Source organism: Gambusia affinis, linkage group LG01 (genome assembly GCF_019740435.1).
Source record: "Gambusia affinis linkage group LG01, SWU_Gaff_1.0, whole genome shotgun sequence".
NCBI lineage: Eukaryota > Metazoa > Chordata > Actinopteri > Cyprinodontiformes > Poeciliidae > Gambusia > Gambusia affinis.
The window spans coordinates 39,887,535-39,908,699 of record NC_057868.1 but is presented as its reverse complement, the minus strand read 5'-3'; the positions used below and the strand labels follow the sequence as shown (position 1 = coordinate 39,908,699).

The following is a 21,165-nucleotide window of genomic DNA, read 5'->3' as shown; positions in this document are numbered from 1 at the left end:
CATAGGAAATACAATGTCATGCTTGTTATAGTATTTCAACGTCCGGCGACAGGAGAGCAACTAATATGAGATTAATTAAAAATATGACTCACAGGTTGAGTGACTATGCAACATGAGTCACATCCGGAGCTGTTCAGCTTTTGTCCTGTACCAATCAAAATAACTTTGCAAATACCGCCATCTTGTGGTGAAATTAACCAAGTGAAATTGAAGCGTCTAAAAAACAAATTTAGGGTATAAAATTGTTCTTTTTACTTTTAAAAAGTAAAAAGAACGAACAAATTTAGGGCTTTTTTTAAAAGTAAAAAGAATCTTTGTAGCAAAAGGTAGTAAATATATATCATAGATCTTATAACGCTTATTTCTTGCTATTTAAAAGATACATTCACCCAGATCTAAATAACCATAAGAAAAATGTTTCCTCTCATAATTACAAGGTAAATTCATTAAACTTGAGATTGTTTGGAAATTATGTTATGGTGCTTCAACAAGGCAGAACAGATCTAAAAAAAAAAAAAAAAAAAGCATAAAATATGGAGTCAAAATCAGGTTTTCACTTAAAGGAATGCTTTATTGATCTCTACACATGTACAACAAAACCAGAGATCTTTAATTATTTCAGCATGATTTCCCAAATCTCATCACTTTCCAGTCAGAGACGAAGCCGGGACCCAAAGTGAGTAAAGCTGCACTTCCCTTGGCACCCAAAACAAAACAAAAACATAAAGGTACACCGTTCTCGTTTGGCCGTTTCCAAAAAAATCAAATAAATGCAGAAAAGGTTCATCTAAATCTTCTAATCAGTGGGGAAAACATTTCTAACTAAATCACAGTTTTTCTCATTTGGAAAAGAAAATTCTGTAACAGATAATTCAAACGTTGGCAACTTCAATTGAAGGCGTACAAGTTAAGTTCTCGAAAAAGAAAAACAATCTACCAAAAAAAAAGTAACAACGAAATAGACTTAAAGCAGTTTGATGAGAAGTTATGTTTCTAATTCTTAAAGACATTTCACTTAAGGGAAGAGAAATGCTGCAGGAAAATATTTCATAATGGTGCAAATGCAAAGTTTGTTTGAGCAAAACAAAATGTATTCCTCTTTTTTTAATCAGGCTCAGAAAAAAAAACAGATTTTCTGCATTTTTAGCCATTAAATTTAGTTTGTTTTTACTAGCAGCGGCTAACGTGTGCATTCACGTACCAGTTGGCAAAAAGCAGAGTGAGATATTTCTAATTTGACACCAAAGTGAAGAAAACCTGTAAAGTTTTCCTCTTCTTTAAGCTAAATCTGAGCAGACGAGACGAGCAGAAACAAACCAGGGTTGGATTAATGGAGAAAATGTTGAAATTAAAACCAGTTTCTTTTATTTATTCCCAGTTGCTTCGGTTTGATTAATGTAACTAACTGAGAAAAACTGACCCACTATTGTTTGTTTCCTGCTGTCAACCCTGATTACTACCACCAACGATATAATATAGTCATATATATTTATACATATTGATAAAAATTATGTAAAAACGTTATGCAAAGCAGTGTAAAATAGTTTATAATACAAAATGGGTGCAGTTTTTACAACTTGGGTGTTTTCTGTGAGTTTTTAGGTGTGATGTGGCTGCTTGCAGGGTTTGTGAGGTGAGACAAACATGCTGAGACCGAAGATTTCCTCAATCAAACTGCGAAGCAAAATTCTGCGTTTAAAGAGGAAACAGACAGAATATGTGCTCACAGTGTGAGAGCAGGAAAAGTGAAAGTTTTGAACGTTTAGTGAGGATCACAGATGTTCAAAAAGAAGGAAAAACAACATTTTTTAGTTTCTTTTTCTGATTTCTGGCTCAAAATTATTATTTTAATGAGAGATGATAACAGGATTTACAGATCGTAGGACAAAATGCAGAGTGTTGCTGAAGGGGTCAGAGGTCAGGGCTCCATAACAGTACAGTCTGAGGTCGTGAGGAAGATGGCAGCGAGGATGAGGAGGCGGTGCGGTGGGTTCAGAAGGGCGGGTTGTCCTGAGTCGGGGTGGTGTCGGTCGGGGAGCTGACGGTGTCTCCGTTCCCTCTGGGTGCCACCACCTTATGCTGCGCAGCACCAACAGGAAACACGAAGACAAGAACAGGAAATGGACGAGTGTTTAATGATTGTGACGCTTCGCTGACTCAGCACTTCCTGCTTCCTGTTTACGGCGACAGATGAGAGACCCGAGTGAAGTCCGACCCACAACCTTCGTCAAATTTAACAAAATCTGCATCAAATGTTTGTGCTGCAATTTCTTTTGTGCCGCCATAATTTTAAACACATTAATAAAAGTTCCCAAAGGTCATGAAAGGTCAACCAGCCGCCCACTCCTCTTCAAATCTAAAAGTTGGTGTCAATCAACTCCGCTACGTTTGTGCTGCAATGATATTTTGTTTTTATCTGTTACCTTGAAGATATTAATAAAAGTTTAAAGGTCAGAAGGTCGACCAGCTGCACCACCTGCTTCAAATCCAACAAAATTGGGTCAAATGTTTGTGCTGCAAAGTTTTATTTTTTTTTTATTTGTGCTGCTATCATTCTAAAGATGTTATAATATAAATGTTTCCAGAGGTCATAAAAGGTCAACCAACATACCATAACTTTTAGTTAGTGGTAGCCACTAAAACCTGATCAGCAAACTTCATTTCATTTTGCTCATATTATCATGAGAACTTATGGACAATTTTTCATTGACTTTTAGTGTAAAAACAAGAAAATATATAAAAATACTTAACTCTTAACATTTCAATGTTTGTGGTGAATTTCTGCGGTTTTACTCGCCTTCAGGTTTCCCACTTTGTCCTCAAACGACTTGAAGGTTGGAGAGTTTCTAAAGAGCAAAAACATTAAGTTAATTAGAAATATCAAGTCTGATATCATAATAAATAATAATCAATTATCAAACTGAAACACACATCAGGAAAATGGAAAACAAACAAGAGCAGAAATAAAATGATCCTCAAGATTAAATGTTTTTATTGGAAATCTACTTTTTGCCTTAAGACAAAATTAGTTGTGAATAATATGAAATTAAACAGTAAATAAAACAGAATAATATTTTAAAATATACTTTTATTCAATTTTATTTGGCTACATAATAAACAGAATTTCTATAAATTATTTAATTAAAAAATATATCTACTCCAACAACATAGATGAAATAAATGATTAAACAAATAAATTAAAATTATATATACTATAAAATTTAAAATGAAAGCTATGTATGCAAAATCATATTTCAAATTATTCAATTTTATTAGCATATATTATAGGTTTTATATCCTAAAAAGTATAAAAGATATAATACCAAAATAAATACAGCAATATATATAAAATAAATAAAATATCAAATATAAATAAAATATAAGAATCACTGTAGATTTAATCATACTGAAAGAAAGACTGAGAAAAAAAACATAAAAATAAAAATAGTTCATAATTAAATGGAAATAAAAATTAAATACATATTTGAATTTATTATAAATACAATCTATTCTATAAAATAATACATTATAAAACATAATATCAAAAATATATCTAAATTAATTGATTAAAATGATCTTAAAATCCCAAATGTGTGTAGAAATAAGATGGAGAAAACAAAAAATAAAATAACTAAATGCTATATAAGCAAATATCAAATTTAATCTCTAATCTATCAGAGAAAAACAAGCTTGGTAATGAAATAAAAGACGCTGTAAACATCAGGAGGAGCTCGTCGGTTACGTTACCTCATGGCCGGCATACTTATGGAGTGGCGAATGGAATAGTTGCTACTTTGAAAGCATTAAAGGAAGGAGAAAATCCAAGAGTTACACAGCGAAGCTTAAAATGCCTCCAAGTTTAAAGAATATCCTGATCTGAACCAACATTAGCCTTACCTAAAGGAGTTAGAGAAAGGCAGAGCTCTGCAATCGAACCGGGGCAGCAATAAACAAAACAAAAACAAGACGACAACGTGAGGCAACGGCTCCAGAGCAAACAGAAACCGGAACGGGACAAAAAAACGGAAAAACAGCAGAAAAAGGAACGGCAGGCAGAAAAGAGAGCAGAAGCTGTTTGCTGCGGATCCAGAATCAGTAAAATCATGAATTTTACTGTTTTTCTGTCTAAAATGAAGGAAAACCACAACAAAAATGTAACATTTTTAAACATTTTGGCTGCTGTTCTGACGCTCAGATAAGAACCGTTCAGAGTAAACTGGTTTTATGTAAACACCAGCAGCGGTTTCACACCAGAACCGGTTCAGTGAGATAAAAATATAAAACAAACAAGACAGAAGTGAAGGAATCATAACAACAGAAAGGAGAAACTAAACAACTTCCACTTCTCATTTCACTCTGAAAACGTTAAAAATTTAAATATTTCCACTACAGCAACATTTAGAAAGCAGGGCGTCCAAACTTTTTATCACAAATAATAAACTGAGCATTAAATATTTGATTGAACAAGGAAAATAGTCAATAGGAATTTAACTTCATGGTTTCACGTTTTCCTTAATAGAAAAACAAAAAATATTTTACTAAATTTATTTTTACTGAAGAAAACTGAAAGTTTTAGTGTATTCTCAGTAGTACATTATTTAGTCGCCCTCTCTTTGAAAAATATTTAATAAAACCAGATTTGAGTGCACTAACTGGATAAACATCATCCTATTAGCATGAATTTAAAGAGATGGCTTTAAAAGACGAACAGTTTGTGCTGTAACAAATATTTTAATTTGTGAGATCGTTTTGTAATAATTGGAAAACAATAAATAAATAAATCCGGACCACACAAAATCAGTCCAGGGGCTGCAAGTGGCCCCCGAACCGCACTTTGGACACCCCAGACTTTAGAGTTTCATGCAGAACTAAAACGATCTGACTTGTACATGCAGGCGTGCAGCAACAAGGACGGTCAGAAACAGAGATGAGGAGGCCAGCTGGACGCTCGGGTGGAAAACAGGAACAAAATGTGAAATATTTGGTTTTAGGGTGAAATTTCTTTACTGAAGCTTTTGCTCATCTGTTCAGCAGATACAGCGTCTGTTCTCATCAGAACTGGTATTTAACAGGTGGATTCACACAAGCCCAGAAAAGCTCAAAATATTTTTACTATTATCTACTTAAAAGTGACAATTAATAGGCAAAAAAAATTTATTACCGTCTTCCTGTTTTTAAAATCCAAAATATTTCCAGACATCTTCCTTCCTTCAATCAAAATGGTTCCGCCATTTTGATTGAAAAAGTCACATGGTGTAAATGCGTAAAAAACAGATTATTAGAAGAATCCGTTCAAGGGTTCTATGATTTCATATTGGACCAGTCAAAGGAAAACTGTCCCAAGAGAAGTGAAAAATGTTCAAGTCTTGTTGCTGTTGTCTCTATTGTGTTTGTTGGGTTTCACCTTGGATTGTGGGAACTTTCGCCTTTTGCTGCTGTATCAATAATACATCTGGTAGAATATTCAATAATCAATAATATTCACAGATGTCGGCAGATGTAGCTGTTCAACCTCTAGAGGCGAGCAAAGCAAAGTGAGCAGAATTAACCAACCCACTCACTCTGTGGTTGCCTAGCAACAACCTGCTGGGGAGGAAGCAGTTTCAAGGCCCCCCACACCAACTTCGGTTGCCTAGCAACAACCTGCTGGGCAACTGCTACAGCAGCAGTTTAAAGTTTTGCCTCTTAACTGTTTAAAAAGAAAAAAACAACTTGGAGTGAAAACAGGAGAGGTCACTCCATCAGGTCGGCTGCATTTCAGATATTTATAACCTAAAAATAATCAATAATTATCGATAGATAAGAAACGCTTATATCCTGATATGTGCGTCACACATAAGAGTAGCTTGAATTTTTTACGTTTTCCGTAAATTTCACCTGAAAGCCAAACACCTCCACCTTTTAGATGGTTTTATGTGTATAAGTTTGTTTTCTACTGGGATTCACCAGCTACAAAGCTTTGTTTTAACTTTTCCACCAGTAGGTCAGGTGATGTCGGCCATTTTGTTTGTACCTCATGTCGCCCAGCCTCCTGCTGATGGCCGTGCCCAGCGTGTTGAAAGCGGCGCTCGTTCTCTGTCCCGCCTCAGAAAGAGTCTCTTGGGTCTTCTTGTATCTGCAGAAAGAGAGAACAGCGAGGATGAACAAGCAAGATGGAGCCAGATTGTGGAAAATGAAGGAAAAACCAAAGGATACAGAAAGTTAGCAACATGGCTGACGGGAGAGTGAAGCAAAATAAGGAAAAAGGGTGTGGGAACTTCAGTTCATAGACAAAATACATTAAAAAATAGTTTATGTGCCATTTTGACAACTTTATTACAGTTTTTCCTCTATAATCCATGAACATTTCTTTTTTTTTAAAGAAAACAAACATTGGCTCAAGCAGACTGGACAAAATGATAGCAGTAGCAGAAAGGGAAATAGCTGCACAGTCAGAAAACTTCTAATCAACCTTCATATTTCTACTCTGTGAGCTACTGCAAATATTAATCAGGAGTGATTATTAGGGGAAGTTAAGAGTCCATCAAACTGGTTAAACATGCAAAGCATGACAATACCAAGTATTAGCATAATGAAACCAAACTTTGCTTTAATTCAACAGCTAAAATATAAATAAAGGAAAAAAGCTGCTGTGGGTTCAGTAATGAGGGCAGTTTTTAACCCACAAGATCTTCCTGTTTTATGCATCAACATGGACATGCACTGAAATTTATTTGATTTTTACTGAACACAAAACTCAGAAAAATATTGCAGAATTTCACATTCCAATCTGGGATTAAAAGCCAAACAGAGAAATTGGTTGATGGGAAAAAAAACTCAATTACTCATGAAAGTAAAATATGAAAGTACATCTGCATGATATGAGAAACATCAGTATTACTCAGTAATGATTGTGATTAACTTTCGGTTTATTGATACGGATAAATGACACGTGAACATCCTAAATATTTCATGCCTGCAGTCCAGCTCATACTAGCTGTAGATAGTCTGCTGATGTTGAAGAAATTTTATTTAGCAATTGCAATGTTTTCAATAAATATCAATGTAACTAGAATCACAAGTGAATAAGTTTGTTCACATGATAATCCATGTCACGCCATCATCCTCATAAACGACTTCCTGTCGTGTTTTTCTTTGTGGTTTCCAGCAGTAGTAACATCCAGTTGTTGATCATGTGATTTGTGTGAAAAAACAAACAAGGCAAAAAAAAACTCATCCTAACACCAAAACTTTTTATCCTACTCAACTCAGCGTTTACACTCACAAGTGAAAATGGCTGCAAACAGAAGCGTAATTATACAACCATACATCTTTGAAAAGCAGAAGAGGAGACTCCTGCACAATCAACAAGAATGCAGGAATTCGTTTCTGGATGGTAAGTCAACAACAAAACACTTGTCTTTTCCTGCAGCCATACAATGGTAAAACCAGCTGACCAAACATGCTGGAACTCCTCTGGGGTTGCTGGGTAACGGGAAGAGTTCCGCTGGGGATGCTGGGTAACGGGCAGTGCCTGCTGATTTGACATCACATTCCACAGGTTTTTGAAATGTCTTATTTTCCAGACACCAAAAAACATGAACTTGCTGCCAAAAAACAGTTTTTTAAGCACTTGGGGCTGCAGAGTAGAAACCCAAATGGAAGAACAAAACATTTAAAATGTGAATTTTTCATAATACGTCCACTTTAAATCCATTAACCATTCAAGTTTATCCAGCTTTGAGTTAGGAAAAATATGTTGGGTGAAGATATTTGTCTAATAACTGCGCACAGAGTTCAGGTTTTATTGTAATCTGGGATCATATGGACAAGTCACCTGAACATCAATGCAGTTTTAGAGAGAAAATGTCACAAAACTGTGGTGGATTACAGGAAACCAGAGTTGGAATATAATCCAAGATGTGTCCTCGTGGATTCAGTGTTTTGTTTAAATCTTAATTCTCCAGATCTGAGCAACATCATCATCCTCAGTAACCTTCAGCATCCTGCCAAACGGCTGCTTAATAAACAAACAGCCTAAATTAAAGTCATATGTTATTTATTTAGAGTCCACCATCCCCTAAGTGCAACATGGCCTCCAACACCAGAACCTGAGTGAACCCAAGCTAAATACTGGACCAAACAGAAACAGAAAACAGAGCAAGGACAGCAGAGAAATGATGGACAAAAAAGCTCCCAAAATGAAACTCATAGAAACCTTAGCTCATCTACAAAGCCAAACACAAGCAGAAAAACTAAAAAAAAGGATTAACTCACGCTTCAGAGTGGGTAATGTCATCCAAAGTGGCTGAGGCAGACAGATATCTGAAGACACAACAGCGGGATAATGACACAAAGGAAGACAGTCATAATGAACAATAATCCTAAAACCTGAAAAACGCTCAGTACAGATCTATACAACTATAAAACAGTCATTCATTAATTTATTTACCCCATTAGCAGACCAAAGTGTGTGGAGGCAGCATTGCTTTACTTCCCGTTTTAAAACAGTTTTAATCTAAAAAAATGAAAATCATTTTCCCAACTACAATAAAGCAAAGAAGTATTTGAGGATACAACAAAATGTTCACATTTCTTCTCACTGCCTCGTAAATAAAAAAAAAATGCAAGTAACATTTTAATATGTGATGCACCAATAGGAAACTTTGGGCCAGTACAGGTGGCAAATATTAATATTGCTAATATTACAACTGATATCATATTTCACCACCCTTTTAACATGAAAAAAAGATAAACTATTATTTTATTGATTATTTTGACGATTAATTGGAAACAAAATTGGCACATTCCTCAGATTTCATTTAATTGTTTCAGCCTTACAAAGTTATATCTTTTCACAAGTAGTTACGCAATTAGTTGACGGTTATTTGAATAATCGCTTAATCACGATTAATCCACTTAATTGTTTCAGCCCAACTGAAGTAATGTCATTTCAGTTAGTTGACTGTTATTTGAGTAAACGATTAATCATGAGTAATCGTTTCAGTCTTAAAGTTCTGTCCTTTTTTCCATGCTGCTGTTCACAAGACGCTGATATTTAACCAAAAACAAAAAGATTAGAGTGCATGGCTCCTGAATAAAACTGCTGAGTAATAAGTTTTTGTTTTAAAACCTGTCTGTTTTTTTTCTTTCCTGAATACTATCAGCGTTCTGTCTTCAGATAACTGCTGGTCTTTGACTGTGTGACAAACAAACAGGCGGTTTGACCAGCTCCACGTCTCAGGAAGCCAAGAGGGCAAAGATAACAACGTGGAGCAGAACGGCTGAAAAAGCAGGAAGGGAAATCCTCCCACATTTATACTCTAATGATTCATGCTTTAGCAGATCAAAACACCAACTTACTCACTCATTAGTGAGGAGTGATAAAATAGAACGAAAACACCATTTACTGCCTCACTTTTACTGCATGAAAACCATCGTTTTGATTCTGGTTCTGGTCCAAATACAGATGTAAAGCAAGGACAAGACGAGTCTGTATGTTCTGACCTCCATTAGCACAAAGCAGCTTACAGTACAGCAGCACAGCATCACACTGGGCAGATCTGTGCTGTAATTGTTTCAGAGAAAACAGTCTGAACAGAGGAAGGGAGTATGTTGCTTATAAATGTCTGAGCTGGACTTATGAGGGTGCGTTCCTGCTGAATGAGGACTCCACTGTGCTCTCCAACAGACCGCATGGTCGAAAACATGAAGACCACGAAAAAGCTGCTAAACTTTAAGACGACACTTATTTCAAACTGATAGGAAAATGTGAACTTCAATACAACAAACATCTTATCAAGGCCACCAATATATCCAAGACTGACATTCCCACTAGCAGTGGAAACTCGATTTTCATTATTTTATGCTTGTACTAAAACAAATATGTCTTTTAAAAACAATTCAGCAAAACCAACATAAACCTGCAGATAGTTTGATACGTTTTTGGACAAAACATCAAATTCATTTCAGAAATGAAAAATTATTCAAGTCTGAAGCAAGAGAAGTTTTTTTTTTTTAATTACAAGAATGTGTTCAAAATGTGAGAATGAATTCGTAACATTACGAAAAGTCGTACGATAAAAGTCGTACGATAAAAGTCCTGATAATACAAGACTTAAGTTGTAGCAACATGACAAGTTTGTGGTGTGAGAATGAAGTTATAACAAAAAAAACAAAGTTTGAAGAATACGAGGATAAAGTTGGAAAAACACTAAGATGAGGTCGGAATGAGGCTGGAATAAATTCATCCGGGAATAAAGTCGTAATGTTAGGAGCATGAAGTAATACTCCAAACAGTTAAACTGAAGAATGTTGAGCATCTTGATGTTATACTTTGGTATCAGTTTTAAAAATAAACTTCATATTTTAACACATCAGCACCAAGTCATCCTTAGCAGCAGGACTTTGAAACGATTGTTAAACTACTGAGTTCATTTCAACACAACGTGACGTCAGATCAGGATATCTCCATCGAAGATTTTCTTTTTTAAATAGGTTTTTACTTTCTTCTGGTAATAGTGAATTTTTTCAACTAATACTACAACTTTATTCTCTTAACTAAAAATATAACTGTCTGTTGTAACAGTGTGATTTTTGTGTACTTTTACACCCTACTTATTAGTTGCTTGTTTTAATTTCTTCACTCTGTTATAAAAGATTTTTAAACTATAACATGAGAAGTAAGAAAAAAAATTGTGACATTTTGTCCTAACTTTTCAACCTTATAAATAATAACGATTAAATCACAGAGTTTTATGACTTGTGCTCTGTGAATTTCTCTCTGCCATTTTTATTTGGTTCTCTTGGGACTCCACTTCCCTCCTCTTCCTCATCTGTCATTCTGTATCTCACATTCTTTTCCTCTCGTCCCAGTTAGTCCAGTCTGCGCGTCCTGTCTGGTCACTGGGACCAGTGAGGGAGGGCACTGGGGAACAAAGTGTGTCAGAGATACAGACACATTTTCCTGCACTGGGTGTGTGTGTGTGTGTGTGTGCGTGTGCGTGTGTGTGTGTGTGTGTGTGTGTGTGTTACGGTAAATAAAGAGCTTCATGCCTGCCTGCTTCTCCTGTCCTACATTTTTCACCAAACAGACACAATCCACAATTATCTCAACAGCAAACAAAAGAAGAATCGGCCATCTTGGTTTCTGGGAGCAACCACAGACGTAGAGCAGGTGGTGTTGGTGGCTGGATGTTAAATCAGAGACCAGACCAGTTAGCTACATCCTGCTGAGTTACATCTATCAAATCTAAAGCTGCTCTGTCCAGTTTATTAGCAAGTCTGGCAGATAAACTCAACGCTTAAACCAGGGATGTCCAAACTTTGTCAGGTTGGCCAAAACCAACAGCTGAAAAATTATTTTTTAAAACTAAAATCTCTTTAAGAAATTGTGCTTTTTTATCTACTCATCAATATGTGTGAACTATTTTAATCAAACAAATAAAATAACCAGATATTTTTTGTAGGAGTGGAATTGAAAATCCAAAACAAATTTTTTCCTTGTTAAATGAAAGGCATCCAGTTTGCTTATTATTCTGGGCTAAAATGATTAAAAACTGAAAAAATATTTAATCTATTCTCAGCAATAAAAACAGGATCTGTCCGTCTTTATTTGAAAACACTTGATGTATTTAGCAGAGTTTGAATACATTAATTAAAAGCAGATTTTTGTGCACCAAGGTGCGTTTTAGAGTCAGTGAGTCGACGTGGTTCTAGTCGCCATAACAAGGAAACCAGAAAGCTTGGAAATGTTGATGCATCTAACATTTTTGTAAGGAAATTTTAATTTAAATAAAGTTTTTTTGGTTGCACAAAATCAGTCCAGGGGCTACAAATGGCCCCCAAGCCTCACTTTGAATATCCTTTGTTTTTAAAAATGTTTTCCAGTTGGGACACGACGCAGCAGTTGGACGTTAGCATCAAGCTAAGCTAGCCCCGTTCTGCTCCAAAGGTTTTCCTCTGTCCAGATAAACAGGGTGTCCAAACACTCACTGCAACTCCCTAAAGACAAACTGGCCTTTATGCCGCCCTCCTTGCATAAATCACACTGAGACGTGAAGAATGTGTCTCAGCTCCGACCAGAACCGACCTCAGATTCTGCAGATTCTGACCGTTTGTTGTAAATGCTGCAGGAACTCATCATAACTTTCTGAAAGTAAAAAAACATCCAAAAGCGAAGGGAAAAAATTGTCCAAACATGCAACAACTCAACCAAAACCTTTATGAACAAAAAGTCTACAAAACAGACAAATTAGAGGAAACCGTGAGAAACCGTGAGCAGTCAGACCGACGGCAGTTGGACGCATTAAAATCAGGAGATAAATTTACGCTCGCAGTGATGACTCAAAGGCAGCATTCAGATTGGAAAGACACCGTCTGCTACCAGAACTGAGACTGAGAAGCTGAAAATATCCACCAGAGTTTGTCCAGGGAGGAAAGACAAGGAAACATGTCATCAATCTAAGAGGAAGAGCCAACAGCTGATCCAGAGAGAGGAAGTCATCTGCTGATCCAAGATAAACAACTGATTCATACTAAAGGATCCAGAGATGCTCCGGAACCACAGCACATCAAGCCTTAGTGGGTGAACTAATGGGAAAGTGGAAAAACAAGTCAGATTTCAACCCAATTCTGCTTTTATTAGAACTGTAAGAAGAAAGAATCTCACTTCTGTGATACAAGTTGAAGCAAATGACCAAGAGAATCATCAGAAGAGCAGATCCAAAGTCAGACTGTTGCACTTAAAGCTACATTTTCATACAAACAAAATCAGCAGATTAATGCAGTTATACTGAGGAGGCTTGAGGTTAACAAACATGCACGGCGACTCTAAAACACCTGGTGTTTAACAGCAGCCACTGCAAACATGGTTAGAAGGTGAGAGGAGTGAGGCACTGGGGGTGAGTCGGAGCGTGAGAGAGCAAACAGCGGCGCCCAGATGAGCAGCAAACAGTTGGTAAAACTCACAAATCTGAACTGGTCACCCTTTCATTCCACTCGCCCAGTTTCTCTGTGGTTCTCACGTAGCTACAAACAGAAACAGGAGCGCGTTACGCCGCCGCCGTCCAGCAGGGGGCCGCAGCAAAGCTAAAGCTGCGTCGCTACGAACAGTTCAGGTTCGAAACGCTGCAAATCAACTTCCTGACTGAAGGAATTAAAGCGTTGGGGGGTTAAAATCTTTAGTCTTAACTCATCTGGAAGATGTTGGCAATATTTCCACAGAGTGAAGATTCATATCTTATCTTATATACTGCAACAATTCTTGTTCTCCAAACTGGCATAAGACCGTGGACCCAGACCCAGACCGTAATAATGCAGTAATATTCTCCAACAGCTGCACAGGAAGTCAAAAGTTTCAACTTTAATACTTAGAAAAAATTTGCAGGAAAGTAATAAATGCTGAAAAGCAATATTCTCAGACTGAAATAACCTCGGCGCTTTTATTCTACAAAGGAAATCCTGTTTAAAAGAGAGGTAGAGATTAAAATTATCCATCTGCAAACAACACAAACACTTTCTGGGTTTATGAGCCGAACCCTCTGGAACCAGAACCAGAGAGGTGACCGGTTTATTGGTACGTACGCTTGTGAGGTCTGGACGTCCTGCCAGCTCTTGGTGATGTTCTGCTTGAGCTCGTTGAGCGGACTGAGACCCAGTTTCCTCTTCAGCTCCGAGGCGTGCCTCTCTTTAGCGGACAGAACCTGGCGCAGCGTGTTGATCTCCTCCTCCACCTGAATCAGAACCGCACAGTTCAGCCTGCAGCAGATCCTCTCCAAGAACCAGACTCTAAAAACCACTTTGGCTGAAGTTGTTTTAAACGTTCAACAGATCTTCACCAGAACCAGAACCAGAACCTGCTGTGTCTGTGGATCAGAATGTGGAAATAATGTTGAATTTTAGCCAAAAAGGCTTTAAAGTTTTAGACATTAATGAGCCAGAAAACCTCGTAACTGGAGCTGCAAATAATGATTATTTGAGTTATTGATTATTCTATCGATTATTTTGACGATTAATCGGAAAAAACAGAATTCCACATTTTGCACATCTTTCATTTAAACATTGAAAATTCATGAAAAGATGCAAACAATTTAATACCTTTAGTGAAAGGCCGTCCAGCGTACGTAATATTTGTTTGATATTTTAATATTTGTAGCATCAACATATTTCTGCTTGACTTTAACATCAGCAGGAGTTTAATGGGAGATTTTGTTTTGATTTAATTACTTCTTCGTTGTTTTTTCAGCTTCCCCTTCAGGATAAATTTACAGCCCATTTACATTCTGCACAAACTGTCAGATCAAAACTATCTGCTGTCGACGACAAGGCGCAGGAAGTCAACACAACTCTGCCATGTGAATTTATTAAAACCACACTACAGTCAGGATTCACAGGTTGATGAGACCGTCTCTGGAGTTACTTTGGGTTTCTTGTCTGCTCCTGGAAACGACGAGGTAATTCCACCTAATGAGAGTTTGTCGACTGGCAGGTTGAAAAATTCTGATGCACTGAGGAATCTGGATTCTTTATTTGTGGTGGTTTTTAGTGAACGAACATCTGGCTGTTTGAAGGACTGGCTGAAGCAAATCTGACCATTAACTTGTCCAAGTGTGAGTTTGCTAAGGCCACTGCTACCTGTCTGAGTAAGGTGGTGGGGCAAAGGGCCGTGCATCCAGTGGAAGCCAAAGTAACTTCAGTTTTGCAGTATCCTGTACAAACCACAACAAAAGAACTCCAGCGGTTCCTGGGTCTCGTGGGGAACTACCGCAGGTTCTGTAAGAACGTTTCTACGGTGGTTTCGCCATTGACAGATTTGCTGAAGGATAAGGTGAAGTACACCTGGTCAGCTTCCTGTCAGAAAGCTTTTGATCATGTCAAATCTGGTCTCCACGACTGGATCATCCTTTCGACCTGCACCAGGATGCCAGTGATGTAGGTGCCGTTTCATTTCAGCAGGATGATGATGGGGTTGATCGACCTGTGAGTTTCTAGTCTAAAAAAATTCAACCATTTTCAGGTGAACTATTCATTAAAAAGAGACAGCGGCATTAATTTGGGCTTTAGGTCATTCTGAGGTAGACCTGGATTCTGGCAGTGTTCCTCTGGAGGTCTGTACCGATCACAACCCACTAACATTTTGCATTCACTGCAGTGTCCGAATCGCAGATTGATGCGATGGATGTTGTTTTTGCAGCCTTATTGCCTGGATATCCGCCATATTAGAGGCTCAGGTAATATCGTGGCAGATGATTTATCCAGGGCACGTTGCCCCTACATTTAATGTATTTAATTTTCATTCCCCTTCTCTACAAGTTTCTTATAGGCTTCTCCAGTGGCTAGAGTGGGTGAGCTGTTGGCGGGGATTGAATGGGTGATTGTGGTAAGGCAGCAAAGTCTGTTAGTGTTGTAATTGTCATCTAGATGTTCAGTTGAATTGCTGGGTCTTTTTCCATTAGGGAAGCTGATTGGCCTCCAGACCAGACCGGAACAAGCAGCATTGGTTCATAATTTGGATAAAATAAATTATTGTTTATATGGATCTGCTCGTCTGTCTCCCATTTTTGTCATCACCTACAAGTGGGGCGTGGCACATCTAATATTTTTCTAAGCAGGTTTTAATTTAAAACTTATAGTTTTGTCCTTTTTTGCTCTTGAATTGTGGTCAGGGGGCTGCAATAGCATCAGCCTACGGGCCACGAATGGCCCGCGACCCCTACATTGGACACCGTTGTGGTAATCGGTCCATGACCTTCGTCAGTTCGAGGTGGAGCTCCTCGGCCTCTTCCTCCGTCAGGCCGGGTGGCAGAGGGAGAGCAGAGTTCGCCGCCGCCGCGCCCTCCGCCTGAACGTCGGCCATGTTGTCTGAGCGATCCATGCTGTTGCCTTTGTTAGGAGAGTTCAGGTTGATATCTGCAGCAACGGATGATGGGAAAAAGAAAAAAAAGATTAGAAAACATTACAGAAAGAGTAAAATTTAAAGGATCCACATGTTCTTCATTCACATTTATAAAGGAAACTACATTAAGAAAGCAGCTTACATTACTGCTGAATCGATTAATCGCGATTAATCGATTACGGATTCAACTCAGTTGAAGGAAATGATCCCTCTTACTGTATTTAAGCCCACTCTTAATCAGTTTGTAAATAAGGTATTTTTTAAAATGCTTTGATTAATATCATGGTGTATTTTAGTCCTATTTTAGCATTGATGTTATTTTTATTTTATTATTTGTACTGTATCTTAATCAGGTTTTGATATCTGTAGTTTTGATTTGTAATTGTGTGTTGCTGCCAGTTTTGGTCAGAAATCTTTAATATTAATTAAACATATCTGGATTATATACAAGTATATAATATATAATAAGCATTTTGTATAAATACTTAGAAATAATCGTCAACTAAATCGATTAATCATTAACTGGATTACACAGGCTAAAGATACGTCATTTCAGAGCAGTAATTAAACTAAAATATATATATATACATTTTGCATTTTAGATAAAAACCTGTTTGTCTGTAAATATATTTTAGCCAAAACTCCTCAAGTGGTAGTTTTAGCTTCACCTGGTTTAAACAAACCAAAATGTTTATTTTCTTAATTAAGAAAGGAATTGAATTGTTTATTTTAATCTTTGAATATATTGCATAAAAAGGCTTCTGTGGTAAAATGAAAAAATCAGATTAATTTCTCAATCATCAGAATAATCGACCGATTAATCATTTATTAGAGTAATCGTTAGTTAAAGCCTTAATGAACACATTAATTCTTTATTAATGCATAGTTTGAAACTGTTAGTGTGCCCTGATTAGGATTCCTTAACCTTAAAATACTGAGTCCAGGATTCCTGCAGTGCAGCCATGCAGGTCTGATAGCTGCTCTACGGAACTGAATAAGTGTCGAGTCATTTACCTGAAGACTAATTTTAGCTGCTTCGGCTGAGTCAGAGGGGGCAACAGAACCCAAGAAAGGAGAAAATACGTCTCCAATAAACGCAAAACGACACCGAAATGGGATTCAGGCAGCTTTAACCTGCACAACACAACCAAATGTTAATGCAACATAAAAACCAGACGCAGCAAAGACGACTGAACCAGAGATTCAGGGAAAATGGTGGCCATTCATTAAAGTTCAGATGTTACTCCGATAAATTATAATATTGTTTTAAAACCATTCTCAAGTAATATGAATGGTAGTGGCATAATAATAATCCAAGAATACATTCTCAGAGATTAAAAAACTACATTTCTAATGAACATTAAACACTGGAACAGGAAGACATTTAAATATCCTAAATAGATAAACAAAAACAACAGAAACAACAAATAAATTGAAATACAGGCTGGTTGAGACCAAAACAACAAACTGAAGACTTTTATCATCCAGTTTTAGGTAGAAAGATAAAAACAATAAATCCTACAAATGGAAATGATTGAGCTAGTTTTAATTCATCTTGAGATTAATTGATTTATTGTGACGAGGCCAAAACAGCTGAACATTTTCTGATGTTGGGAAACGACAGGATCATCTGCAGATAGCTCAGTAATCTAATAGTTGGACAGCAAACAGAGACTCCACCTGTAAGGTATACAGGCGTCACCAGCTCAGACAGGAAAACCCGATAAAAACAAAAAATAACATTAAAACACTGAGCTACACGGATCCAGGAACAGAAATGCTCATTGTTTTAATGATTTCCTTTTTTTACAATAAGCTGACTGGGTTAGATTTATGCTAAAGCTGTAAATGGGTGGACCTGTTTGGCAGCAGACTAACCTGTCTGAGGTGTGGAGCGAGTGAGGTCATCCTCCACACCCACTGAACACCAAGCTCTTCTACCTTCTGTTTTCTACGCTCCAGTAGCAGCCAGTCATCCAATGAATCAGAAGAAGCCTCTGACTGAAGACTGTTGATCTATCAAAGCACAGATGATACTCAACAGCATCATCTCCACTATAGCTAGCTCTGCTAATCCACCTCCTTTGCTTTTTCCCACCCCTCGTTAATCTGAGATATTAGAGAATGAGATATGTTTAAGCCTGTCACAATAAGCTATAAATCAATAAACCACATGATTTTTTTTTATGAAAAATCTGCATTTTGAGAAAAAACAAGCAAAAACAAAAACATTTGAAACCTGGTAGTTACCACAAACTAGCTACCTTGCACTTTTTCCTCCCACACAAGTCCTAAACTTTTGCCTGTTTTCCTTGTTAAATTTTCTGAAATGCAATTTTGGTTACAGAAACTTCATAATCCATCTTAACAATCGTTGTTAAAATGTTTTCCAGTTCCAGTATTAAACTTTCTTTAGAAATTAAAGTTTTTTATGCTAACCAGCTACACCCAATTGTAAAAAATAAAATAAAAAAGGAACAAGAAACAAACACCTTGTTGCCATAGTTACATACAACAACTGTCTGAAAGTAACAAATAAATAAATTAAACATCCTATTCATATCGCCAGCCAATAGCGCGTCAGTTAGCATAGCACCTGGTTTTTCAACTTTCGTAGTGGCGTTTCTTTCGAATATTTCAGATATGCAATATGAGAAAAAAATGTCTGTGAAGAATCACATTTTTAACAAATAAAATTAAATTACGCTCCACAGAAAGATCTGCGAGATAATGGAACAGAAATAGGCAGAGGTCCACTGAAAATGGCCCGATTTTAAATATCAGAATTACTTCTTGGTTCAGACAATAGTATCATTCTCTTCTCTATGCTGCTTATATTGTTTGGATTTTTATCTTTTTTTTATTATTTTTCACTAGAAAAACATTTTTACAGTCAGTAAATGCAAACCGAGTCGCCATGGAAACCACTTTCAAGTATAGGAGTTACTACTGAGCCAAAGTTAGCTATTTTCAGTATCAGTGAGGTGGTAAAGTCAGAAGAACGACGGCGACATAAGATCTGATCTTAAAAAAAGTTGATTTTCTACGACACTGAGACAAAAGGCTGTAAGACAGTGAGAGAGAGCAGAACATAAAGTCGCTGCTTTCATCCTTGAGCTTCGAACGTCGATCCTGGAACATGTTGGTTGCTTTTTTAGAAAGCTCAGAGTTCAGGTAAAGAAGTAGATCATCTAGAATACACACAGGAAGATTTCTGTAATGCTAACGCGCAAGATGCTGAGCTAATTGAAAATGTGACCTGCAGTCAAGTATTCTTCAATTTAAAAATTGTGTTTCACGGTAACGGCTCTCTGACACTACAGGATGATGTCATCTCTGGTCCCATCATCAATAATTAACCACCACTCACAACAAGAAGGCTAGAAAAATATCTGGAATCCTCTTTTTTTATCATAATTAACAGAATTTAGCATTTCTGACTAAAATACATTATTTTATACCTTCTTTTATCAGTTTGTTATGTTGGATTCATGCCAATTTGTAACAAATACACAAAAATGTCTAAACAGAAACCTCATGACCCCCTGCAGCATCTCTGTGACCTCTTTAAGACTGCGACCCTCATGTTGAAGACCTCTAGTGTATACCCATTGTTTTGCTTGTTTTGGGAATATTTTAGATTGTAATTTTGCCCCTACTTCGCAGTATGTTAATCTTAATTTTGTTTATTTTTACATTTTTATCTTTGTGAAGCTATATGCCTCGATATCCTGTCACTTTCCTGCTGTTACACCTCAATTTCCCCCACAATATTCCACTCTTGCTGTTTTTTGTTAATTTTATGAATAAAGTTCAATAAATTTTTTAAAATGAATGTTCTGTGGCTGTGTGGAGGTCAGCTGGAGTTAATGACACAGCAGAAAGGAAGTTTCCTTCTCTCCAAACAACAGCACCTGGTCTCAGTTTCACTCATTCGTTTAACGAGATTCAGAGGCTAAAACAAGCGGATGTGTTGAAATAATGGACCCCAGTGACTCAGGTGGTAAAAAGTGGGTTGAATCAGCTGATAATGTCAGTGAAATCAGTGCAGGGAAGCTGCTAACATCTGTAACTCGATCCTCCTCCTTTCTCTCCACCTGCTGTTGCTGTTCCTGTCACGGATCGGAGGGCCCGTCCGTCCTCCCAACACCCACCCTTACTTCCCCGGTCCAACAGTCAAACAACATGGAGGAAACGGTTTTTTGTTTTAATGCAGGGTTCTGGATGAAAAACCAAGCTGCTCTTAACTTGTTTACGCCGTTTTTTCAGCCAGGGAGAGAGCTGACTTGTGCTAACTTGCTCGGTAAGCTAACAATTACCTTGACTGGTTGGGTCCATGGCGTCAATTCTACAGATTCTGGGTTATTCTGGTCGGTTCTGCTTGAAGCAGATCGATGTGTTCAGCCTCCGCCTCGGTGTGTGGAAACCTCCCCGAAGAGAGCGACCAGCTTCCACGTAGAGAAGGACGTCGATGAGGAACAGCCAGCGGAGTCAAAACAGCCCCAACCAACAGCCAGCTCAGCCTAAGATACTTTCTGTCAAGCTAACGACTGCTTTACATCCTCATCCGGTGACGTCATTTCAAAATAAAAGCGTTTCCGTTAACGCCACTACTTTTTGCTATACCGTCTAGTTAAAAGTACTTGCACTTTGGGCAAAACTGATTTAAATGAATGTGTAGAAGAACACAAAATATTTTGTAATCAAACACAATAGAAAACGTTCAACCCAAAAACGTAAGGAAAATTTAAGGTTTTTAAATTATTTCATCTAATTCATTTAATTAAAATATTAAATGTTTTATTGGTTCACAGGTAAAAAAAATTTTTAGGATAAAGTTATTTTGTGTTTTAATTTGAAAAACATCTGGATGCCTAAATTTATTTTTGCCTCCTATTCTAAAAAGTAAACAAACTACCACCTCACACGTTTGTCAAGCCAGTAAAAAATAGAAATAATTATTCCTGGTATTTGAAAGTACAATAATTTTCCTAATTTTTGGTTTAAATATGTGATGCTGGTAATAACTGAGAGAGCAGCTATTAAAAAAGAGCTCTATAAAACAAAAAATAAGGTCGTTTTGAGTAAATTTATGCATTTTGCTACTTCTGAAGGCATTCAATTAAATTCAAAAATACTTTTTGACCCCAAAGGTAAATGAAATAAATCATGTGTTATGGTTTAAAATATTATGCATAGATTTAAGAAAAGAAAACAAAGATAAATCACTGATTTATCTCCAGGTAGTCTCTGAAAAAAACGTCACCTTTTATACAAATTCAATCTGAAAA

General features: G+C 37.0%; 1 protein-coding gene across 17 annotated transcripts; it reads right to left on the bottom strand.

The window, feature by feature from the left end:
- Positions 1 to 550: 550 nt before the first annotated feature.
- Positions 551 to 20,454, bottom strand: tpd52l2b (tpd52 like 2b). 17 transcript variants are annotated; one of them, XM_044121957.1, is made up of 10 exons: positions 20,194 to 20,432; positions 15,728 to 15,888; positions 13,564 to 13,712; positions 12,949 to 13,008; positions 8,257 to 8,304; positions 6,014 to 6,115; positions 3,898 to 3,924; positions 3,748 to 3,792; positions 2,798 to 2,846; positions 551 to 2,079 (listed from the first exon to the last, which is right to left on the bottom strand). In XM_044121957.1, exons 1-10 carry the CDS (start codon positions 20,210 to 20,212, stop codon positions 1,993 to 1,995), a joined length of 747 nt encoding a protein of 248 aa, XP_043977892.1. In that variant the 5' UTR covers positions 20,213 to 20,432; the 3' UTR covers positions 551 to 1,992. The 17 variants fall into 17 exon arrangements, with proteins under 17 accessions (XP_043977892.1, XP_043977903.1, XP_043977916.1 ...); XM_044121968.1 differs by having other exon boundaries at positions 3,748 to 3,789; XM_044121998.1 differs by having other exon boundaries at positions 1,947 to 2,079; positions 2,752 to 2,846; positions 20,194 to 20,434.
- Positions 20,455 to 21,165: the final 711 nt, after the last annotated feature.

Excerpts from the sequence above, each read along its gene's own strand:
- tpd52l2b (XM_044121957.1), bottom strand. Across the intron at positions 13,009-13,563 it reads GACGTCCAGACCTCACAAGC|CTACGTGAGAACCACAGAGA; the intron begins GTACGTACCAAT and ends TTCTGTTTGTAG. Across the intron at positions 8,305-12,948 it reads AGGGTGACCAGTTCAGATTT|ATATCTGTCTGCCTCAGCCA; the intron begins GTGAGTTTTACC and ends TTGTGTCTTCAG.